General features: G+C 47.5%; 1 protein-coding gene and 1 long non-coding RNA gene across 5 annotated transcripts in view; both read right to left on the bottom strand.

The window, feature by feature from the left end:
- LOC309612911 overlaps positions 1 to 21,805 on the bottom strand; it is a 130,209-nt gene that overhangs the window by 48,306 nt on the left and 60,098 nt on the right. The window lies entirely within an intron of this gene.
- The window catches only part of PTPRA (protein tyrosine phosphatase receptor type A), a 184,872-nt gene continuing 165,135 nt past the window's right edge, over positions 2,069 to 21,805 (bottom strand). For all 4 annotated transcript variants that reach the window (XM_082359031.1, XM_082359032.1, XM_082359033.1 and 1 more), the window contains 11 exons: positions 21,176 to 21,295; positions 20,215 to 20,381; positions 19,576 to 19,711; positions 18,738 to 18,887; positions 17,469 to 17,562; positions 17,074 to 17,150; positions 16,467 to 16,601; positions 8,239 to 8,364; positions 8,008 to 8,159; positions 3,024 to 3,159; positions 2,069 to 2,368 (listed from right to left, as the gene is read on the bottom strand). In XM_082359031.1, coding sequence (XP_082215157.1) covers positions 2,294 to 2,368; positions 3,024 to 3,159; positions 8,008 to 8,159; positions 8,239 to 8,364; positions 16,467 to 16,601; positions 17,074 to 17,150; positions 17,469 to 17,562; positions 18,738 to 18,887; positions 19,576 to 19,711; positions 20,215 to 20,381; positions 21,176 to 21,295 — 1,368 coding nt within the window. In that variant the 3' untranslated portion in view covers positions 2,069 to 2,293. The remainder of the gene's footprint in view (positions 2,369 to 3,023; positions 3,160 to 8,007; positions 8,160 to 8,238; positions 8,365 to 16,466; positions 16,602 to 17,073; positions 17,151 to 17,468; positions 17,563 to 18,737; positions 18,888 to 19,575; positions 19,712 to 20,214; positions 20,382 to 21,175; positions 21,296 to 21,805) is intronic.

Below are 21,805 nucleotides of genomic sequence, written 5' to 3'. Positions count from 1 at the left end.
GGGTTTATGTCTCCTGACACCATGTGAGCTCTGAATAATACAGGAAAAGAAAGAGGTGAAGAGGGAGTGATGAGCCATACCTATAAGCTGAGGGAGAGAAGGAAGCAAAGAGCTGGGATAATTCCTGCTTGAAGATGTCTGTTTAGCAACCAGGGGATATGTTCGTTGCATGGCTTGCTGACCCACGGCTTGCCCTCCTCCATCTGCCTGGACATGGTTACACAGAGGCACCAATAGGTAGCTTGCAAAGAGACAGGGTTTCCTTCCCAAGCATGGCACCCCTCACCAGAAATTCTTTAGATTCTGTCTTTGCTTAATTTATCCATGCTTCTTTTAAACCTCCTGACTTTTGAGATTATCGCCCCTTACAGTTCCTTGGTTCCTACAGAAGGACCAGAGTACACCTACTGACTTACACGACTTCACCCCTTGCAACCTTCCAGAAGGTGGTCTGTCGTGGCTCCTGGGCTTCGTGCATACACCCTGAGTATGTGGTGCAGAACGTGGCTTCTATCTTGGAGCCACTGCGTCTTTGCTTGCCTGGAATCTGAGGCCCTCTGTAATGCTGCTCCGCTGATCTTTCCTCCTTTCGCTCATCTAAACTTCCAATATCCCGCAGGTCCAGTTCAAGTCCTACCTCCTCCAGCAAGCACGGCAGCGGTGATCTCTGTGCATGCCTCCATGGGCCAGATGGGGGTGCCACCTCTCACTCCTGGCAGCCCCGAGGTGCCCCTGGCCCCTGATCCTTAAGAAAGGCCCCGAGGGCTGCAAGGTTCTCTCAGCCCTGCACTGACAGTCATGGCAACCGGTTTCCTCTCCTGTTCCTGTGTTCGGCTGATCATGAAGAAAGGAGGCCATGAACAGACACACCCTCCCAGCTGTGCCCTCAACTAAAGACCACATTTCCCAGCACCCTTTGTAGCTCAGTGTGGTCTTATGACTAGGTTTTAGCCAATGGGGTATGAGTGGAAGTGAAAAGTGCAACTTTTGCTTCATGTCTTTAAAAATGAAATTGTTTGCCCAAGCTCTTTTTGCCTCTCCATGGGAAAAGACAGTGACCTCAACCATGAGGATGAGAACAACATCCTAAGGGACACTGGGACCATGAGATGGAGGATACTGGGTCTCTGGACTGGGTAGACTGTTAACATGAAAAATAAATGAACATCCACCTTATTTAAGACACTCTGTCTAACATGTTAGGCTCAATTTCGAGTTGGGATCTAAGACTCCCACCATCCTGGCCTCTGGATCTGAGGCACTTCCACATAAAAGTCCTGGAAATGAGGACAGATATGAAAGGAAATGGAAGCGGTTTAACACAGTAAGTGTAGATATAAACACTTGCTCTGGACAGAGCGACATGATCCAGATAGCTTTGCAGCAAAGCACCAAGGACTGGAGAGGTCAAATTGACTCAAAGCCGAAAGCCAAGCCACCCCTCTCTCCTCCATGCCTCTGTACTTAGGGAAGCAGTGAGGACCCTGGCCATCTTCCCCAGGGAGCAAGGCTGGCTAGGACCACTGCACCAAAGATATGCTGGGAGTGAAAGAAGGGTCCTGATAACTACCTAAGAGCTAGAGGGGCTGTGTTTGTTGGAAAGAAGGAGCCAGGGAGACTGTGCCCTCTCTGCAGCCAGCTAAGACAGAACAGTAACGGCAGGGACGGGAGTGGCCCAGGAGAACCCCAGCCCTGGTATGACTGCCCCACCCCAGACAAAGGGAGAGACGTTTCCTCAGGGAGTCAAAGCTTTTATTACCTGATAATCCCTAGTGTGGTGCCAGAGATACCACTCTGGTCCCTCTACTCGCCATGGTGGGATGTAGGCGGTACGAGAAGGTGGGCAAGGGTGGAAAGGGGAGAGATTATTTACAGAGCAGGGAGGGGAGAGCGGTCTTAACTGGGGGCACTGGGACAACCAATTTCCTCAAGAGCTCTGATAACTTTGTGCTTTTTTTCTTAGTTAATGCCTAGCTACCTGGAATGAGTTTTGTGTTTCTTCTTTAGGAAAAGATGTATAAACCAAAGAACAATAGAGCCCAATTTCCAGGCAGAGGATTTCATGATATCAATCCAAACATCACACTATTTAATTCCCCAATAAAACATTGGAAAAAGGACTATCAGTACTAACACATTTACATATAAAATCTCCACCTAACAGGTAATAGAAGCCTATGTACCAATTTCTAAAACAGTTGTAAGATATATACACAATTTTGGGTATATTAACAAAACAGAATATTACAAAATATTAAAGGCAATTCTCCTGTCCACGGGGCCTCATCGCTTCTCACTTGAAGTTGGCGTAATCTGAGAACGCATCAATATATTCCTGCACCACCTTGTAGCAGAACTCATACTGTTCCTGCAGAGTGAAAGGTGGGGGAAAAGGCCAGGGTAGTTACTGAAGAGAAAAATGTACCTGCAGCTCCTGACAAACCCATTTTTAAAAAAATGGAAAATTAAGAGGAAATGAATGTTTTTGGATTTCCACCTGAGCCCTGAGCTGCCTGCCAGAGTTCTGACAGCATTCCCCTCTGGGCTGAGTGCAGCTACCTTCTACAGATAGAAGAGACTGGACATGCAGATGGCGGTCCTAGGCCTGCAGAGGTCAGACATGAGCTCATGTCTGTCCACATACTCAGTGGTTACTGGTCATCTAGGCTGTCAGGAGACCTGTTGAAAGGGAGCCTGAGGAGAGGAGGTACTCCTGAGTCTTCCCCACCTTGGACCCATGGAGAAGTGAAGAGCCCCATGGGGCACCTGGGCACCCTCTTCTGGCCTTCACAGAGGCCACTTGCATCTCTTACTGGTGTGGGGCTAGGTTATGCCCCCACTGCTCTCCTGCCTCCCAAAGCTCATTCTGTTTGTCTGAGGCACCTTGAGGAAGGATGAGTCTGTGGTTACACAGTCTTCTGACTATCAGATGGGCCCCTCAAAAGAGCCTCCCCCCTGAGGTGGCTTTGGCAGAGGAGCTGCAGATGGTGTGGTGGCATGGATAAACATGCAGGGCAGCATACCAGTGTCTGGACCATGTGTGGCCTCTGCAGCCGCAGGCTCTTGACGGTCTGGAAGACATCCAAAATCCCCTCTGCTTTCACCCGTTCCAGGACTGTGCTTAGGGCACAGAAGGTCCCTGTCCGTCCTGCCCCCGCACTGTAACAAAGCAGATACACTTATCACATCTGCAATGGCTCCCTGTGCCAAAGAGGCGAGTGACAGTGACAATGAGCAGATAAAGGCCGAGGCTGGTGCTCCTGGGAAGGTCAATCATCCAGTGGAACTGCTGGGGGTGGGCACAGGAGCTCACACAGCTCTGGGGAGGTGGGTGCACCCCTGCTGCCCTTCTCGCACGACCCATTCTGCTTGCTGAGGGGCTCACTCGTTGCGCAGTGGTGAAGAACCTCACCCCCACCCCCAGCACTGAGGCTTCGCTGTCCACCTACAAACAAGCCGGGGTTGGGGTGGGGGTGGGGGAATCCCCTGGCAGTCCAGTGGTTAGGACCCCGCACTACCAATGCCAAGGGCACGGGTTCGATCCCTGGTTGAGGAACTAAGATCCCACATGCTGTGTGGCGCAGCCAAAAAACAAACAAACAAAACACACAAAAAACAAAAACAGGCCTGGGGGGCCCTGGCCTGCTGCTCATTTATGTCAAGAGTTCTGGCCCCTTCTTTCCTGCCCCTCTGCACTGGTATATGGTTGCTGATTCTTTTCCATGCTGCTCATTTTCTTCCTAAATCCCAGGAATCCAGACTCTCACCTTGACACGGTCCACCTGTTCAATGTGTCATCACCAGACCCTTACTGAGTGCCTGCTGTGTGGTAGAGACTGCGGTGGGTAGCAGTACCCCCAGACAATAAGATATGCAATATGAGAAGGAAAAAGAGAACAGCAGTTCTAGGCAGTGTGGGGAGAAGTGCTATTGTGAACAGGGTGGTCAGGGAATGTGAGCAGAGACCCTGAGAAGGTGAGGACAAGGCCCTTGGAAATGAGCATCTCAGGAATGACGCAGGAGTGTGTCTAGGTGCTGAAGCCACTGTAGCTGCATCTGAGGGAGGGAGGGAAGTGGGCGGGGTAAGGTCAGGGCCCTCAGGGAGAAGGCCAGGCCCCCGGTGCACTCCCTGCCTGGCCTGAGCAAGGAGCCCTCAGACATGTCGTACCTTGTGAGCCAGTGTTTGGATTCTGAGTAAAGTAGTGATGTGGTCTGACTGAAGTTTTAGAAGGAGCTCTCATGCTGCTGTGTTGAGAATAAACTACAGGAGGAAGGGTGGGAGCAGGGAAACCAGTGAGGCCAGTATAGTTACTGAGGAGAGAGCATGGTGGCTTGGACAGAGGGCCATGGTGGGGGGAGTGATAAACACTTGATTCTGAAATTATTTTGCAGGTAGAACAGATGTACATGTGTGAGAAAAAGAATGGTTCCAGGCTTCTTATCTGAGTTAAGTGAAATACCACTTCTTGATGTGGGGAAGGCTGTGAAACAGCAGGCTGGGAAAGAAAGATCGGGAGTTCTGAAATAACCCTTTAAAACTGAAGAGGCCCAAGTGGAAATGTTGAGTAGGTAACTGGATATATAAATCTGGAGTTTAGGGGAGAGGGTGAACTGGTGATAAAGATTTGGGAGTTGGTATTAAGCCAGGAGATTGGATGAGTTCACCTAGGAGAGTGACTGTCAGTTGACAGAGGTCCAAGGACTTGGCCCTTGACCACAGATGGGGAGGAATTAGCAAAGGAGACAGAGAAGGAACAGCCAATGAGGACAAAAACCCTGGAGAGAAGCTATGCTGAAAGCATTCCACAGAGAACCAAATGACCAACTGTGTCTAATGCTGATGAAAGTCAAGGATAATGAGTTAGGAAGTGATCACTGGACTCAGCAATGTGAGGGTCATAGGCGGCCCTCACAGGGCAGTTGCAAGGGAGTTATGTGGGGGGTTAACTGAAATGGGCTCAACAGAGGCTGGGAAGAGAGGAACTGGAGAGTTAGTATGAACAAATATTTTGAGAAATTTTACAATTAAGGAAAACAGAGAAATAGAGGGTAGCTGGAGGGGAACTGGAGGCAAAAGGTTTTAAAAATATTAAAATGGGAGAAATTATAGCACATTTTTATGAAGATAGTAGGTATCCAGAAGAAAACCTGATGATGTAGGATAGTGAAGTCAGGTCCCTGAAGAGACAAAAGAGGATGGAATTGGTATCCAAGTGGAGGGTGGGTGTGGCAGACTTTAGCTTGACTCCCAAGATCCCTGCCTCCTGGTGTTCACGTACTTGTGTGCTTCTCCTCCCCTTGAGTGTGGGCAGGACTTGCGATGTACTTCTAACCAACAGAATGTAGCAAGGGTGATGGAGCGTATACAATTACATGTATGTGATTATGTTACGTGGATCATAATGTCTGTCTTGTAAGGAAATACTCTCTTCTTTGTTGGTTTGGAAGAAGCAAGCACCCATGCTGGGAAGGTCCACCATGTGGCAAGGAACTTCAAAATACAAAATTCCACAAGGAACTGAATGCTACCAACAACCAAGTGAGCTCAGAAGTGGATCCTTCCCCAGTCAAGCCTCAGATGGGACCACAGCCCATCTGGTCAACACCTTGACTGCAGCCTTTTGAGACCCTGAAGCACAGGACTCAGCTAAGATGTGCTCAGATTCCTAACCACAAAGACTGCAAGATAAATGTGTGTTGTTTTGCGATGCTAAATGTGTGGTAATATTATTACACAGCAATAGAGGACTAATGTAGCTGACTTCAGAGAGAGTTCAGACAACTCATCCACTGAACAGGAGGGATGCAGGGTCCACAGCACTAATGCAGGTAGATGGGGAGCTGTGGTGGTTAAGAGCAAGTGGAAATTCTCTGATCGCTTCTTTTTTCCTAGGCAAATAGAAAACATGGTCATTTCTTAAATATGAGGATGGGAGAGGTATTGGAGGTTTGAGGTTTGAGAGGAGGATGAAATGATCATCCAGGACAAAGGCTGGCAGGCTTTTCTGTAAAGGGCCAAATAGGAAGTATCTTAGGTTTTGTTGGGAAGAGAGACAAAGTCAAGTTACAACTGCACAACTGTGCTTCTTGTGTGCTGAGCAGCAGTGTGAGGTAGTAAGAGTACCACGAATGGTCTCAATACTGCTGCTGGAGCAGGACAGCAGCCACAGATAATATATAAGCATAGCCGTGTTCCAATAAAACCTTATATATGAACACAAATGTAAATTTCATGTAATTTTCACGTTATGAAATATTCTTCTTTTGATTAAAAAAAAATTTTTTTTTAATGTAAACACAAGTCTTACCTTGCAGGCCCCCACAAAACCATGTGGCAGGCAAGCTCTGACACTGGGCCCTAGTTTGCCTAGCCCTGGTCTAGAACAGTGGGAGATGCAGAAGGACTGCAGGGCAGCACTAATGGCCAACGATGAAGTCATCAGAAACGTAAAGTGAGGCTTGTAACATGGTGCTTTTCTTTAGCCATATTCAGCTGCATGGTGCAGGGTAGCTAGAGAATCTGGGGTTTGCCAAGAGAGGGTGACTAAGGGAGGGAGGAGCATGGGAGATTTAAAAGTGTGGGCAAGGAAGTATTTATTTTTGTAGTTCAAGGAATCCTTTTAATTTGCCAATCCAATGGACAAAAAGCCATGTTTTACTGTTTTCATCCCCATTTCTCATATTGCTAATAAGGATTAGCATCTTTTCATGTTTACTGTACATTTGTATTAGATGGTGGACTTTGCCACTTTTTCTTCTTAAAAACATTCTTTCAAATGATTTATTTTTGTACGGGTAATAAATTAGCATAGTTCAAATTTCAAAAAGGTCAGAAACAGTGGAAAGTCTCCTTCCTACTCTACTTCTTCATCCTTTTAGTTTCTTCCTGGGAAACAACCAATGTCATCAGGTCCTTGTGTGTCCTTCCAGAGATAATTTATGCATATACCCACATAAACAAATTCTTTCCCTGTCTCCCACTGCTTTTCTCACTAAGCAATAAACCTAGAGGATTACTGAATACCAGTACACAAACAGATTTCTAATTAATTATCTGAAGCTCTGTAGTATGAGATATATCAGAGCTTACTGAACCAGTCCCCTATTAATACATGTTTAGATTATTTACCATCTTTTTTTCAATTTTTTTTGGCTGTGCCGCATGGCATGCCAGATCTTAGTTCCCCAACCAGGGACTGAACCCGTGCCCCCTGCAGTGGAAGCCCAGAGTCTTAACCACTGGACCGCCAAGGAAGTCCCTACCATCTTTTACTATTATAAACAGTGCTTCAATTCTTGTAATTACATATTTCATTTTGGCCATTTGAAGAACATTTACTGGATACATTTCTAGACGTTCCTTTGCTCACTTTTCTATCTTCAAAACCAATTTGTAGGAATTTTAAATATATTCTTCCTTCCCTTTTAAAAGAGATTCCCTTCCCCCAATTATAAAAGCAATACAAACTCAAGGTAAAATTTTTTCTAAAATGCAATCTCATACAATGTGCCCCAAACAAAATCCACCCCCTGCCCCATGGGTCCCCTTGCTATCTTTCTTCTGTCAGTGACACCAGCCATTACCCAGCCTCGAACCTAGGAGACTCCTCTTTTTCACAGCTATGTTTATAGTCTTGCTCATTTTTCTTCTAACTGTTTTCAAAATAGTTGCCCTTTTCTCTTTTCCTGTGTTTCTTAGGGAAACAGGCCTCATTCCCATGTTGCCCAACTGGTCTTCTCCACTGTCAGTGTCCCCTGCTGTTCCCCTTCTGCATCACCTCCCCTGCCCAATATCTTAACATTAGGGACTGCTGTTCCCTAGCACTTAAAGTGTGAAGTTCTTATCATCTGGGCCTGTCCTGGTCATCAAACTTGATTGCCACGTGCTCACCAACATCCCGCTCTTGTCTGGCTTTCCTCACTGTCTGATACAGGCTCCCATCACACCCCTCTGCCTGCCTCCCATGCCTTTCTCTCTCTTCCCCCTGAGGGTTGGGGTGGGCATACCTGCAGTGCACGGTGATGGGGTGGTTCCCTGACTGCTGCTGCTGCTTCTGCACGGCTGCAATGATGCTGATCATGCCCTTTCCATCACTGGGGATGCCCACTTCAGGCCAGCCATGGAAGTGGAACTGCCGGATCTGCCGGCTCTTGTTCTCCTTTGGAGGAAGGAGGATCAGAGAGGTAGGTGCAACCCTGCTTTCCCTGTGGGAGGAGCCCACCCACCAGGCATCTTACCCTGGTGTTGGTGACCAGGAGGTCTCTGACGGTATAGCTCTCACATTCCTCCTCCTTCTTCAGCTCCACTGTGATGTCTCCATAGGACACCAGTCCATCAGAGGGCCAGTACTGGGCACACTTCTCCTGGGGGACAAATGGGAGAGGTGAGGGGCTCAGAATACCATGTGTGGTAAAAGCAGGGCTGCCCTGTGAGCAGACTGCTCCTCTCAACACAGCCACTTCTTACACCAACACACTTCTTCCCCAAGGTGTCAAAAACTCAGAGGGTCCTTCTACTACTTAACATCACTCCAGTTTAACTTCTGATCCTCAGCAGGACATCCATATTGAACAACTTAAGTCCACTCATCACTTAACCTTTTGCTATTATTTATAGTCTAATTTGCAACACTGACAGGGTCTGTGAAGAACTCTGACCATCAGCTCATAGCTGCATCTAACACTCAATGGCAGGGTGGAGGGAGAGGAGGAATCAGTGTCTTTGTTCCAATTCCTTTTTCTTTGCTCCTTTGAGGTGTTCCCACATTTGTAGTTACTTATGTATGTCAGACCGCTAACCCAGAAAAACTGAACCCAATTACATTCTCACCCAGCCATGGTGCTTCACCAAAGCCCAGTCCACAGTATGCTTTCATTCCTTTCCTCTTTAACACTTTTTTTTTTTTTTTAATGTGTAACTTCTATTTTCTGTTTGTTTTAATTAATTTTATTTTTGGCTGCATTGGGTCTTCATTGCGGTGCGTGGGCTTCTCTTGTTGTGGAGCATGGGCTCTAGGTGCGAAGGCTTCAGTAGTTGTGGCACGCAGGCTCAGCAGTTGTGGCTCGCGGGCTCTAGAGAGCAGGCTCAGTAGTTGTGGCGCACGGATCCAGACCAGGGCTTGAACCCGTGTCCCCTGCATTGGCAGGTGGATTCTTAACCACTGCACCATCAGGTAAGTCCCTCCTCTTTAACTCTTTAATCTGCAGTGGCACGTTATAGTTGCTAGCTCTTGTGTTTTTTGTCCTTGTTAGTGAGCACAAGATGGTTTACTGTTGTCTCTGCTTGCACCTGGCTCAGTTCCTTCTATAGCTCCTTGCGGGCAGGGGCTGCCTCTTTTCATCTTTGTTTTCTCAGCACCTTGCACACTGCCTGCATCTGGTAGGTTCTCAATAAGTATCTGGTAAATGAATGCGTTTAATGTCTGCAGAACAAGCCAGGGTATAAATACATAAACAAAACAAAATACGGTTATGCTGTCCTTCCTTTAGAGCATTTTAGGGGAGATCTTAGATACTTCACTGTTGGCAATTTAAAGATACTCAACCATATGGGACTTCCCTGGTGGCGTAGTGGTTAAGAATCCGCCTGCCAATGCAGGGGACACGGGTTCGAGCCCTGGTCTGGGAAGGTCCCACATGCCGCGGAGCAACTAAGCCTGTGTGTCACAACTACTGAGCTTGCGCTCTAGAGCCCGTGAGCCACAACTACTGAAGCCTGCGCGCCTAGAGCCCACGCTCCGCAACAAGAGAAGCCACAACGAGAAGCCCGCGCACCACAACAAAGAGTAGCCCCTGCTTGCCGCAACTAGAGAGAAAGCCCGTGTGCAGAAACGAAGACCTGATGCAGCCAAAAATAAAATAAATAAATAAATAAAGATACTCAACCATAAATGTACCCTATGTTCATTAGAAAAGATTTGGGGAAATTAAATACAAAAATAAAATCACTGATAGTCTCTCAGTCCGAATAAAATCAGTATTAAAAGTCCATTTTAATGACTTTTCTTGCTTTTCATGTGTGATCATTCATTACCCCCTTTATAAATGACACTGAGCTCATTTTAAAACACGGGATTATTAAAGTGGTAGATCAAGGAAATGTCACAGACCAGTGCTTTTCAATGTGTGCCCACTAGGAGCCCTGGGGATACCCTGAGGGTCAGAGCTCTGGGCCCTCCCTTCAACCAGAACAGCTTTAGAAAAATCTAATTAAGCCTCACCTTAAACAGAGACTACATTGGTTTTCAGGGCTTGGTGGGTGGAGTGAGCTTTGTTACCACAGTTCCTTCCCAACACTGCCTTTATACAGTTTTATCAGTCAGAACTAAAGACTGGGGCTTTAAAACCATTAGAACTGCTAAGATACAAAGAGCTTTACAGCAACAGCGTGTAGGAGCTAGAATCACACTATGGCAAGAAAAGGAAATATTAATGGTCCCACACTTAACAGCCTTCAGACATTTTAGATCTTCTTAGTTTAGGAAAAGAGGCATAACAGAGAAGAAAAGGGGCAGATTGGAAGGAGGACTCCCAGGGATGCAGAGTTGAACCATCAAGAATCCCCTCTTGGCTTCCCTGGTGGTGCAGTGGTTAAGAATCTGCCTGCCAATGCAGTGGACACGGGTTCAATCCGTTCCGGGAAGATCCCACATGCCGTGGAGCAACTAAGCCCGTGCACCACAACTACTGAGCCTGAGTGCCACAACTACTGAAGCCCACGCGCCTAGAGCCCGTGCTCCGCAACAAGAGAAGCCACTGCAATAAGAAGCCCGCGCACTGCAACAAAGAGTAGCCCCTGCTCGCCGCAACTAGAGAAAGCCCGCGCACAGCAACGAAGACCCAACGCAGCCAAAAATAAAAAGTAAATAGAATAAAGATAAATTTTAAAAAAAAAGAGTCCCCTCTTTAGGGAATTCCCCAGTGGTCCAGTGGTTGGGACTCTGCACTCCTACTGCAGGGGGCATGGGTTTGATTCCTGGTCGGGAACTGAGATCCCACAAGCCACGCGGTGTGGCCAAAAAGAAAGTCCCCTCTTCAAACTCTGGACAAGGAGTTGGTCAACAGTGAAAGCATGTCTGCTCTGGCTGCCTAATGGGGACAACCATCCAAAATGATTACCTGTGGTAGGACCAAGAAGTTAGATCAGTGCTGTTGTAGGGTGAATTTCAAGATGACACAGCTATTGTAGGGAAGCAGGTATGGTGTGCTGAGAGAAAGCAAGCCTGGTAAACTTATGGGGATAGGATTTAAGGGACGACATGAAATAAAGAGAAGCCACATAAGATGATCGCAGATGTTGGACCGATGGCAGGAAATTACCCTACTCAGCCAGGTGAAGGCTTATTTAATTTAGCCCTCTGGGTGGGCCCAACAACACAAACAGAAAAATCAGGTTGGGCTTAAATGGGACTTGACTCCTGAGGTGCCTCTCATGGCTGTGGGGAAGGATATGGCAAAAAGAGCTGTAACAGAATCCAGAGCAGGGGCCAGCAGTGGCTGTACCCACTGTCGCCCAGGGCTAAAAATGCCTTGGTATCCTGCTGAGGATGGAGACATGAGAGCACAGAGCTGGAGACTAGGCCTGTGGGGAATGCAAGGCTGTGACAAATATGGGACCTGACCCTCAGGGAGTAGAGGCTGTGGCTCACCTCAGAATCTATGCTCCACTCTGTACACAGAGGGCAGACGGGGATGAGGGAAAATGGAAACTAGGAGACTTAAAATAAGCAATGGAAACAGGAGAGGAAGAAGGACCCAATTCAAGTCTTGGGACTGGATTATCAACAGGAAAAGTTTCTAAATTTTGAATGCATGGGTAGATTTTCCCTCAAGATGAGGAAGCCCAAAGAGGATTTTAAGACAATGAGTGATATAATTAGATTTATATTTTCAAAAGGATCACTGGCCTCCATGTGGAGAAGTGACTAAAAGGGGATGGGAATGGAAGCAGGCAGACTGGCTGCCAGGCTACTTCAGTGATGCAGGTGAGAGATGATGGTCTGTATGCGGGTGACAGGAGTTACACTGAAGAGAAGTGGATATGCTCAGCACACATCAGGACTCACTGGCAGACTGGTTGTGGAGAATGAGAAAAGGAGAGGAATAAAGGTAACTCCTAGACTTCTGATTCGAGCATCTGGGTGGAAGGTGGTACAATTTACTGAGATGGGTAGGGTGGGATGAACCAGTACGAGGGAAAGGAGGAAACCAAATTTTATTTGGGCCATATGAAGTTTGAGATTCTTAACAGACATCCATGAGAAGATATCAAGTAGCTGTGTGGGTACACCGGTCCACAACTGGGAAGATGGGGGGTAACTGGGCTAGAGACATAGATGTGAGAGTCCCTGACATACAGATAGTATTTAAAGCCACGGAGTTGGATGAGATCCTCAAGGAATAGTGTATCAAAAGAGAACAAAAGTGGGTTAAGGCCTGAGTGTTGGACACTCCAATGATTAGAGGTCATGCCGAGGAGGAGGAGGTCACAAAAGAAATAACAAAGGAGTTGCCAGGCCAGTGAGCGGGGAGAGGGTGACATCATCGAAGTCAAGGGAAGAAAGTGTCTTGAGGAGGAAGGAGTGTGTGTTGACGGTTTCACACGCTGCTACAAAGGAACAAGAAAGACAAGAAAAGAGAAATAACTTTTGCATTGGGCAGATGACGGTCACCGGTGATCTTGACTGAAGCAGTCCCAGAGGAGTCAAGCCTAGAAGGAACAGGATGAGGAGAGAATGTGAGGGGAGAAAGCCAACGCTTTTTAAAGGAGTTTTGCTGGGAAGGGGTCCAGAGAAATGGGATGGCAAATGGGAGGAAATGTGGGGTTAGGAGATCTTTGTTTTTTAAAGATAGGAAAGTAACAATAGGCTGATAAGAGTATAGAGGAGAGAGGGGAACTATTTACGGATGGAGGTGAGAGAAGATAATGAGAGCAGCAACATCCTTGAGAAGACAGAGGAGAGGAAGGGACCAGGGCACAGTGGCTAGTTGGACTGAGAAATGTAGGAACACTTTTCTACTGCAACCAGAGAGAAGACAAGAGAATGGATGAATGGATACAGATTCATCCAGCCCCAGGCTGGCTGCTTGGGGGTAAGAAGATGAGAGCATTCTTGTCTGCTTTCCTGGAGAAGAATGAGATCAAAAGATAAGGTGTGAGTGCGATGGGACAGGCAAGAGGGAATGTTGAAGGTCTGAGGAAAGAGAAGGAAGGGTAGTAGGATTGGTAGGTGACACTAATTACACATATTAGATTTGTGGTCACGAATTCAATGTGAGACCACTCAGCACCATTTTGCGTTTTCTCCCAGTAATGTCTGATACCAGATGCAGGCATATAATTGAGTTTAATAGGGTACAGACCTTGCCATGAAAGTAAGAGACCATGAGGGAATAGTGGATGTTAACAAGGGAGGGATTATAATAATGACAAGTCACAAAAACTCTTAACAGAGTAAGAAGGAAGGTGGGGACATGACTGGGGTGATTGAGATTGAGAAAATGGAGGAACCAATGTATCTAAGGACCTGATGAGGACAAAGAATTACTGGAGTAAGAGATGAGAAGTAGTGAGGTGAAAGGACAGGAGATGGTAACAGGGCGGGATGCCTAATGTTGACATTCCAAAGTCAGTGCAGACATGGGGGGATGACAAGGTTGTGGTTTGACCATGGAACTGGATGGCTAAGGAGGCTGAGAAGCTGAAAGACAAGAGTAGATGGATCACCCACATACATACTTTTGCCTCCAAGAATAGAAACAGAAATAGGAATCAAAAAAGGGGCAGCAAGCCAGGTGTTGGAGTCATCCGTGGGTGACTGGAGATGAGGAGTAGGTGTTCAAGTCTAGTAGAAGAATGGTTGGGAACTAGGGTTTAATCTAAGATTTATATTTTCAGGTTATGGACTCTAGGTATTGGTGTCCCTAAAGAAGCTGAAACAGAGAAGTTTTTCAGTCTTTTCTCTTGCTGTCTTTGTTTACCCTCTTTCCCCTAGATAGCACTAAGTTTCTTGCTATGGTCTGGGGTTGAAAACAGTGATGGTGATACAGAGCTTTGTGGGCAAGGGTCTAACAAGGGTCTATCATGTTTTACTGTCTCTCTGGAGCAGTAGAATGTGGCCTTGGGTTGAGGTGACACCATGCAGAAACTGCTAGAGCTGCTCTGCCCACTCTGATGATGATGGTGGATGCATCAAGCTGCAGCTGATGAGAGGAACTCAGGCCTTACCAAGCCTCTTGGTGTACCCCCCTGGTTTAAATGGTGCAGAAAAATAAAACAGGGAGAAGAGAATTTTAGGTTTTAATTCCTTTGGAATTTTAATGTATACAGAATTTACATTTTTGGATCAGACTTTTTCTCGGAATTTAAATTGGGGGTAGGGAGTGGTGTCAGAATGTATAAATGGAGACACCCTTCATTGTCTCATTTAGGCTTACCGTGTTAATATCTCTGGGAGCTACACTTGATAAGATGAATGGGAGGTGGAACAGAAAGTAAAATTTTATCTTAGAGGCCGGTGAGGCTGGTAAAGAATGTTACTATAACCTGTTCTGTTCCACTTCAGAAGCTTCTGTTTCACTGGCCCTAAGACAGAAGCATAGGCACAGGCACAGTGTTAGTAGGTAGAGGGGAATGGGCCTCATCCAACTGACTGCAGGCCTGGCCAACGGGCAGGACAACTTGTGTGTGCATGTCCCCTCTCTCCCCACCTCTACCGGTGAGAAATGCTTCCCGCCCTTCTGCCCTGTACTCTCACTAGGTCTACTTCAAGGATGGAAAAGCCTGACAATCTGACTAGACAGAGTCTGAGGTATTCACTGGGCTGCTTTTTATTACAGGGCAGTGGACTGAGAATGTGCTCGCCATTCCAGCTTTTTCTGCCTGTTCTTTGGACCTGCCCATCATAGATCCAGAGGGTGGAAGTGTGGAGGGAACCTCATGTAGGTCCCTGGTCTATATGTACGTTCCCTCACAGCTTATCAGAGAGGGCCAGGAGACATGCACCTAATTCCTGATAACAAAGTAGCTCATCCCCCAACTGGCCTTTGTCACTCAGGTGTACGCTTCCTCCAAATCTCTCACCTCATCAGTATTGTTATTAATGATAGGTGAAGACCTATAATGTATGTCTGTTGATTAGGTACATGATACAAATCCGAGAAGAACTACTAATGAGTTAAATGATTAAATCTGAAAAAAATCTTGACATAACGGAACATCAGGGTGAGCAAATATCAAGGCTGTATCAAGGTTAAAATAAACAAACTGCCCAAGTACAGAATGGGAAAGATGTGGCTTGGAAAAACTAATGTAAAAAACGTATTTAATTCTTCCTCTCCCCCCTTCCCCCAGTCCAGTCCACCCCACCTCTGCACCATCTCTCGGGGCAGACCCCTTCTCACCACCCCTGCTGAGTCCAGGCCACCAGCATTACTGTTGCAGCTTCCTCTCTGCTTCTGGCTTGCTTGCTCATTTCTAATCTGTCCTCCTCACCAGAGCCAGATGGATTTTAAGAAACCTACAAATCTGATACTGTCAAGAGTTCTTAAACTGCTTTACAAAATTCAAACTCTTCACTATGGCTTAGAAGGACCTTTTCCCCCGGGCCCTTGCTGGCCCCTCCTGCTCTTTCTCTCGATTCTGACCCCTGTTAAGCTGCGCACCAGGCATCATGGAGCACCCATTTACTGCACTGTGCACCACAGCAGAAAGAGTCTGAAGATAATAAGCACTATCTGAACACAGACTGAGCCACACAGTAATACTGAGAGGGGTGGGGTGGGAGGTGGACACAGAAAGAGTGACTCCTGAGATTGAAAGTGCTCAGTAGAGGCTGCAAAGTTCTGACTCAGGAATAGTGTTAAGAGATTTCCTACACTGAATGGGAGCTGGCCTAGGGGGCCTCTAAGGTCCCTTTATATTCTGAGTATGCTGACAATTCTCAAGGGGTTTTTTCTTTAAAAGATTTCCTTGTTATTGAATGTTAACTTACAAGTTTCTTGTTTTTGTTATTTCTCAAATTCTATTGTTTTCTTTTGTGTAGTCAGCAAAGAAGTGACCCATCTTCCCACCAGTCTTCTAGTTAATTTCTCTGGCTTGGAAGGCACTTTCTCCTTAGAGACACTCACACAAGCTCCATGTGGGAGCCTCAGTCTGTCTCTGTATCCCTCCTCTCACTAGTTCTGCCCTGCCCGTGGAGGTGGGGTGCAGAGGGTGTGCACAAAGCTAGGCTTGGGGAGACTGTATTCAGGAGAGAAATGAGAGGGTGTGAACTGTCTGGGAACCGAATGGAGGCTCAGACCAGTCCTGAGAGAAGCTGACTGTTCAGATACCAAGCAGCTGGGCAATGGCTCTTTGATTAGTTTAAGTCAAAGAAAAAGTCCAAATACCCTCTTAGCACCCCCCCACCCCCCCTTTTTTTCATGTGTCTTTTGTCTCCTACGGCCCAGGACCTTTTTGAGCTCACCTGGCCTCTCTCCTCCAGTTCTGTTAGCATCACGATAGAGCAGGATTTCCACTCCCAGATCATTCGCCAGAAGTCCTCAATTGTGTGGAGAAGAGGGCCCTGGCTGGCGATGTAGGAGTCCTTCTGCCGGTAGCCCTATACAGTCCAGGTCAATGGCAGGAGTGAGATGGTTTGATCAGGGAGGGGCTAGTGGAGAAGACAGGCCACTGGGATGGGATGGGGGCTGCCTGGAGACAAACACATCCGAGGCAGAGCTCCCCTTTGGCCACGGACCAAACCCTGGCTGGCATGCTGGTCTTGTAAGAAGATGAGGGAAGTGGGGCTGGGGCTAGGATGGAGACAGCAGGAATGGGAAGGACCAGAGGTTAGTGTTTTTAGTCTTTGGTCTGTGCTGTGAACTTTTCCTTCCAAACTGGTGTTTGCCTTCTGTTCCCTCACTTTCTGCTCTTAGGGGCCCTGACAGACCTAGTGCACAGGAAGGGTATCAGTTCTGTATTTGATGACTGACTCAAAGACCACCCTTCCAAGCATTGGGAGGGCAGCACTGCAAGGCCCAGCTGAATCTCCATGGAGTGTTGGGAGCTCCGGGGACACAGCCACCACTTACATCAATGAAGGATGCGTTCACGTAGTCTGTGTTCTCCTCACCCCTCTTAACTGGAATGATCACTCTGTTGAATTCATCTGCAAGAAGGACAGCAGCTTGTGGCTCCCCAGCATCACCTGTCCTCGTCTCCCTCTCTTTCCATCTATCCCCCCCGACCTCAGCTCTGAGCAGATATAATTCCAGCTGGGCAACAACATGCCTGTTCCTAGCCTAGGAGGCAGAAAACCTTTGGGCTTCATGCTCTTTCCAGAAGCCACTGAAGAACTGGGAACAATAAGAGACAATGCCATAATTCTTGTCTCCAAGCTGATCATTACCTAGTACCCAAGAAGTTCAAAGGGTGAAGGGAAAGGGGGATGGGGCATTAAGGCTTTGGGTGGGGAGAGGGCTCTTACATGGAATGATCTGTAAAACCCGGTTCTTCTTCATGTTGGCTGGAAGGTTTCCGGTCCGCATCTTGTCATTCTGGATTTTGATTGATGTTAATTTCTGAATTGGGAAGGGGAGGGGAAACATTACTGATCTCAGTAACTGAACCTGACAAGATTATGTCTGTCACTGGACCTGCATCCAGGGCACACTGGCATACTGCTCTTCTCAGCAGAGCCCTGACCTCCATCATTTCCACATGTTCTTATCAGAACACAGTTTTTCTGTCTTTAATAAGCCAAGAGTGTTTGGGAAACACTGTTTTCCCGGCTCCTGTGGACCATTCTGGGATTCCCTTAGATTGAAACTTTATGATCCTGGAACAAGTAATCTAGTCTTATAGGAGACAGTGTGCCCTTCCTCCCTCTTCTCCCTGCTGTTCTACTCCCAGAGGCTGTCTTAGATTCTTTAGAAAACCTTATTCAAATATATATCCTCCCTTCTCCTTATTCCAAGGTTCCTTCTTGATTTTTGCTACTCAAAGTGTAGCCCATAAACCAGCATCAGCCTCGTCTTGTTATATATGCAGAATCTCAGGTCCCAACTCAGACCAGCTGAAACAGAACCTGCATCATAATAGGATCCCGAGGTAATTCATGTGTACATGATAGCTTCAGGAGTGCTTTAAGGCAGTTGGTCTTCCCCATCCCAATCCAGAATCTCTTGCTTCTGGGAGCACTTTTATTGATGAGAGTGTGACATGTCCCTTAGGTGTGTTGAGAACCACTGTCTAATGGCATACAGCAGGGGTCAGCAATCTATGGTCCACGAGCCAATCTGGTCTGCTGATTGCAAATGAGGTTTTATGGAAACACTGCCATGCTCATTTGTTTACGTGGTGTTTATGGCTGCTTTTGTGCTATAACAGCAGCGCTAAGTAGTTGCAAATAGAGACCGTATGGCACGCAAAGCCAAAAATATTTACTTTGCAGAGAACGTTTGCTCTTGCTGTACATTATAATTACCTGGGAGGGGGAGCTGGGGGACTTAAAAAAAATACCATTGCCTGTTTTCGTTTTTTTCCCCCCCTAAACACAACACAAGTGACTCTAACGTGCAGGATGGGTTGAGAATGACTAGGGTATGAGTAAAGGGCCAGAGACCCACCTCCTTAACCACCCACATGCTTTGCAAGGGGATTCACCATTTGTTGGTAAATCCACAAGGAGTCAAGCATCCCGTATTCTGTAGGTCACACAGATCCTTCATCCTGAAAGAGCTCAGCTCCAACTTACCTTAAACTCCTCCTCTAATCCATTGTTGCTGGACCCTGGGATTTTGTTGTAAATTTTCTGCAGATGTGTTTCTAGAGAGGTGACTTCCAGTTCTGTATCTCCATAGAGATAATGCTCCAGAAGGGCTTGGTATATGAAGACGTACTGCATCTGAAATGCAGATGATGCCCGAGTTCCCAGTTACACACATGGTCCTGGTGGTGCCAGAGCACTCTCTCCCACTCCCATTTCACTTCAGTCCACTTCTTCAATACTAGCAGAGATAAAATGATTCACTCTTGTCCCAATTCAGGGAGGCAGGACTCGAAAGGCATGAGTCCCTCTGGGGGTGCTTAAACTTGGAAGGGAGGGTCCTACTCTGGTACCCTCCTGGAGAGGACAACTCCAACTCCTGCTCATTCAGAGAGCACAGACTGGATAGACTGAGGGGCTGTCAAATTCTGGTGACACACAAAACCTGTGCCACCCCCCTCCCCTCCCAGTGCTGTGCCCTTTGAACTCCATGCCCTAACCACAGAGCTGATCTCCCTGTTGCTCCTGGACCTGGCTGAGCTGCATCACAACTCTGTGGCAATGGCTCCCTTGGCTGCCCACATACCTACTTCCCTCAGGACCTGTTCCATATCCTTAGAGTCTAGTGCAAATGACATCTGCCCCACCTTCCAGATTCCCCTAGGCACAGCCTCCTCTGTGCGCCATAGTTCTTTTAATACGTAATTTATAAGGGCCCTTCATCACACTGTATGATGATCATTTACAATAACCTGGGAGGCTGAGTAATCCATGAGGCGGGTAGATGTTTTGGTCCTGGAATGCCCCCTACCCACAAACCACTCACGTCTGTTTGCACCATCTGGCAGCGCTGTGCCCGGATCCGGCTTACAAAGCCATAAACGTCCACCTTCCGCTCTGTATGCATCATGTCCAGCATGGCATCAATGACGACAAAGGTTCCTGTACGCCCTACACCCGCACTGTAGCCAGAGAGCAGGAGTATTACTGGGATGGCTAGCACGTCTTGTGGGAACACTCAGGGAGGGGGCAGCACAGGGTAGGGCTCTTTCTTCAAGGCTTTAAATTCTAATTCTGTATGGGGTAGAGCTGGGACTCTCACGGAGCCAACAACTCCACTGTATCCTGAACTCCTTACCTCTAGTTATCAGGACCAGAGAACCTTGACACTTAGAATGGTCTGAAGATTCCAAGAACACAAGGCAGCACTCAACCTAGCTTCTTGGCTTCATAGCAGTGGTCACCCCACCCCCAATCTTGGAGGATTGCCCTTCCCTCTTTCCTCAAGTGCTTTCCACCCAGCACCTAGTTTTCTTGAGGAGTCTCTCTGGATGCTGCCCTGGTGCCCCAAGAGCTCATCCGCTCTGTGCTAGCCTCCTCAGCCAGGACCCCTGTGCCTTCCCTGCTCTCAGCATGGGAGCAGAATGTGACATGAGTGGGGAGCCAAGGGTCAGGCCACACTGACCTGCAGTGTACCACGATGGCCCCTGCATACTGTGGGTTACAGGCCTTCACCTTCTTGAGGAACTTGAGCATACCAATCGGGGTGAAAGGCACCCCAAAGTCTGGCCAGCTGGTAAAGTGGAACTGAGTGATGAGGCGCTGTGGCTTTCTGTTGGTCACGTCGCCCACCTGTGAATTGAAGAGATCCCTGTGTGTTGGCCCTGATACCCTGGGGTAGGGCAGCACCAGGGGAAGGAGGGTGAGGCTTAGGGGCCAGGGCCAGCTGTGGCTATCACTGACAATGGGAAAGTGAGAGGACTAAACTTCCCAAGAAAGTTTTAACCATGGACAGAGAACCTTCCCAGGAACCCCATGGGGTAGGCAGGCTGTTACTATTATTCACAGCCTACAGATGTGAAATGTGAAACTCAGAAAAGTTAAATGACCTGGTCTAGGTCCCAGGAGTAGTAAAAGGCAAGGTCAGAACTAAAATGCAGGTCTCCTGACTCTTGGTAAGCCCTCTTTTCATAGCACCACGCTGCCCTCAGCTGAAGGCAACCTTTGCTCAAGCCTCCAGGGTCACCCTGGAGGGTCAGGAGCAGGGCCCACCACATCCTTGATGTCAGGAGCCTTTGGGGTAAGAAAGGAGGAGAGGTAAGTCAAGTACCAGAAGATACTGGTGCAATACCTCCTGATGCACTTGGTTCATACCTAAGATGACCAAACTCCATCTCAGTAATACTTTTTCTCCCAGCCATGAAAAGTCATGAAAATGTTCCCCCCTTAGCTTTGACCAAAAGAAAAAAACAAGAAAAAAGAAAAATCCCCTGGGAGCCCAGAACTCTGATTTCAGAGTTCGAACATTTTGCACACTCAGCAATTCCTGACCACCCTGAGTAAGATGGGGATGACTCAGCCTGTCTGCCCTCTTAATGGTCAGCAGATTCTAAATGAGAACCAAGAAAGGAGGTAGGAGACAGTACCTGTTGAATGCAGAACTTCCGCACTGTGTAGTCCACCAGTACGGTCACATCCTCTACTGACACACGGATATTCCCATAGGTCCAGCAGCCTTGGTCTGGCCAGTACTGGGCGCACTTACACTGGAAAGGAACAGACATGCATCCGCCTGACCTCAGACCTCCCGCCCCCAGCACGTGTAAAGGGCCCTAAAGAAAAGGACCACAAAAGCCCAGACTAAAATCCTCAGAAAGCCCTATGGCCTCTTCTCTCACCTCAGTCAGCTACAGACTTATTTAACTGTTCCTTTTTTTTTGCCACGCCATGCGGCTTGCAGGATCTCAGCTCCCTGACCAGAGAATGAACCCAGGCCACAGCAGTGCCCAGAATCCTAACCACTAGGCCACCAGGGAACTCCCTAACTGTTCTTTTTTTAAGTTCCTCAGCTTCCATCCTGTTTAGCATAATCTCTTAACTTATGCAGATCCCCAGCCCTATACTTCTCACTCTTTCCCACCTCTAGTCTCTCAGTTCAGGGCAAATTGGAAGCCATTTTACCTACAAAATCTGTACTTCCACAATATCCCAGGTCATGCTCTAGGGGCAAGTCTGTCTAATCCCCTGGAATGGGCAACCTGCTATGAGGGAGTCAC

The sequence above is a fragment of the Balaenoptera borealis genome, assembly GCF_965194805.1.
Source record: "Balaenoptera borealis genome assembly, chromosome: 16".
Classification (NCBI taxonomy): Eukaryota; Metazoa; Chordata; class Mammalia; order Artiodactyla; family Balaenopteridae; genus Balaenoptera; species Balaenoptera borealis.
This window is presented reverse-complemented; position numbering and strand designations above follow the sequence as displayed.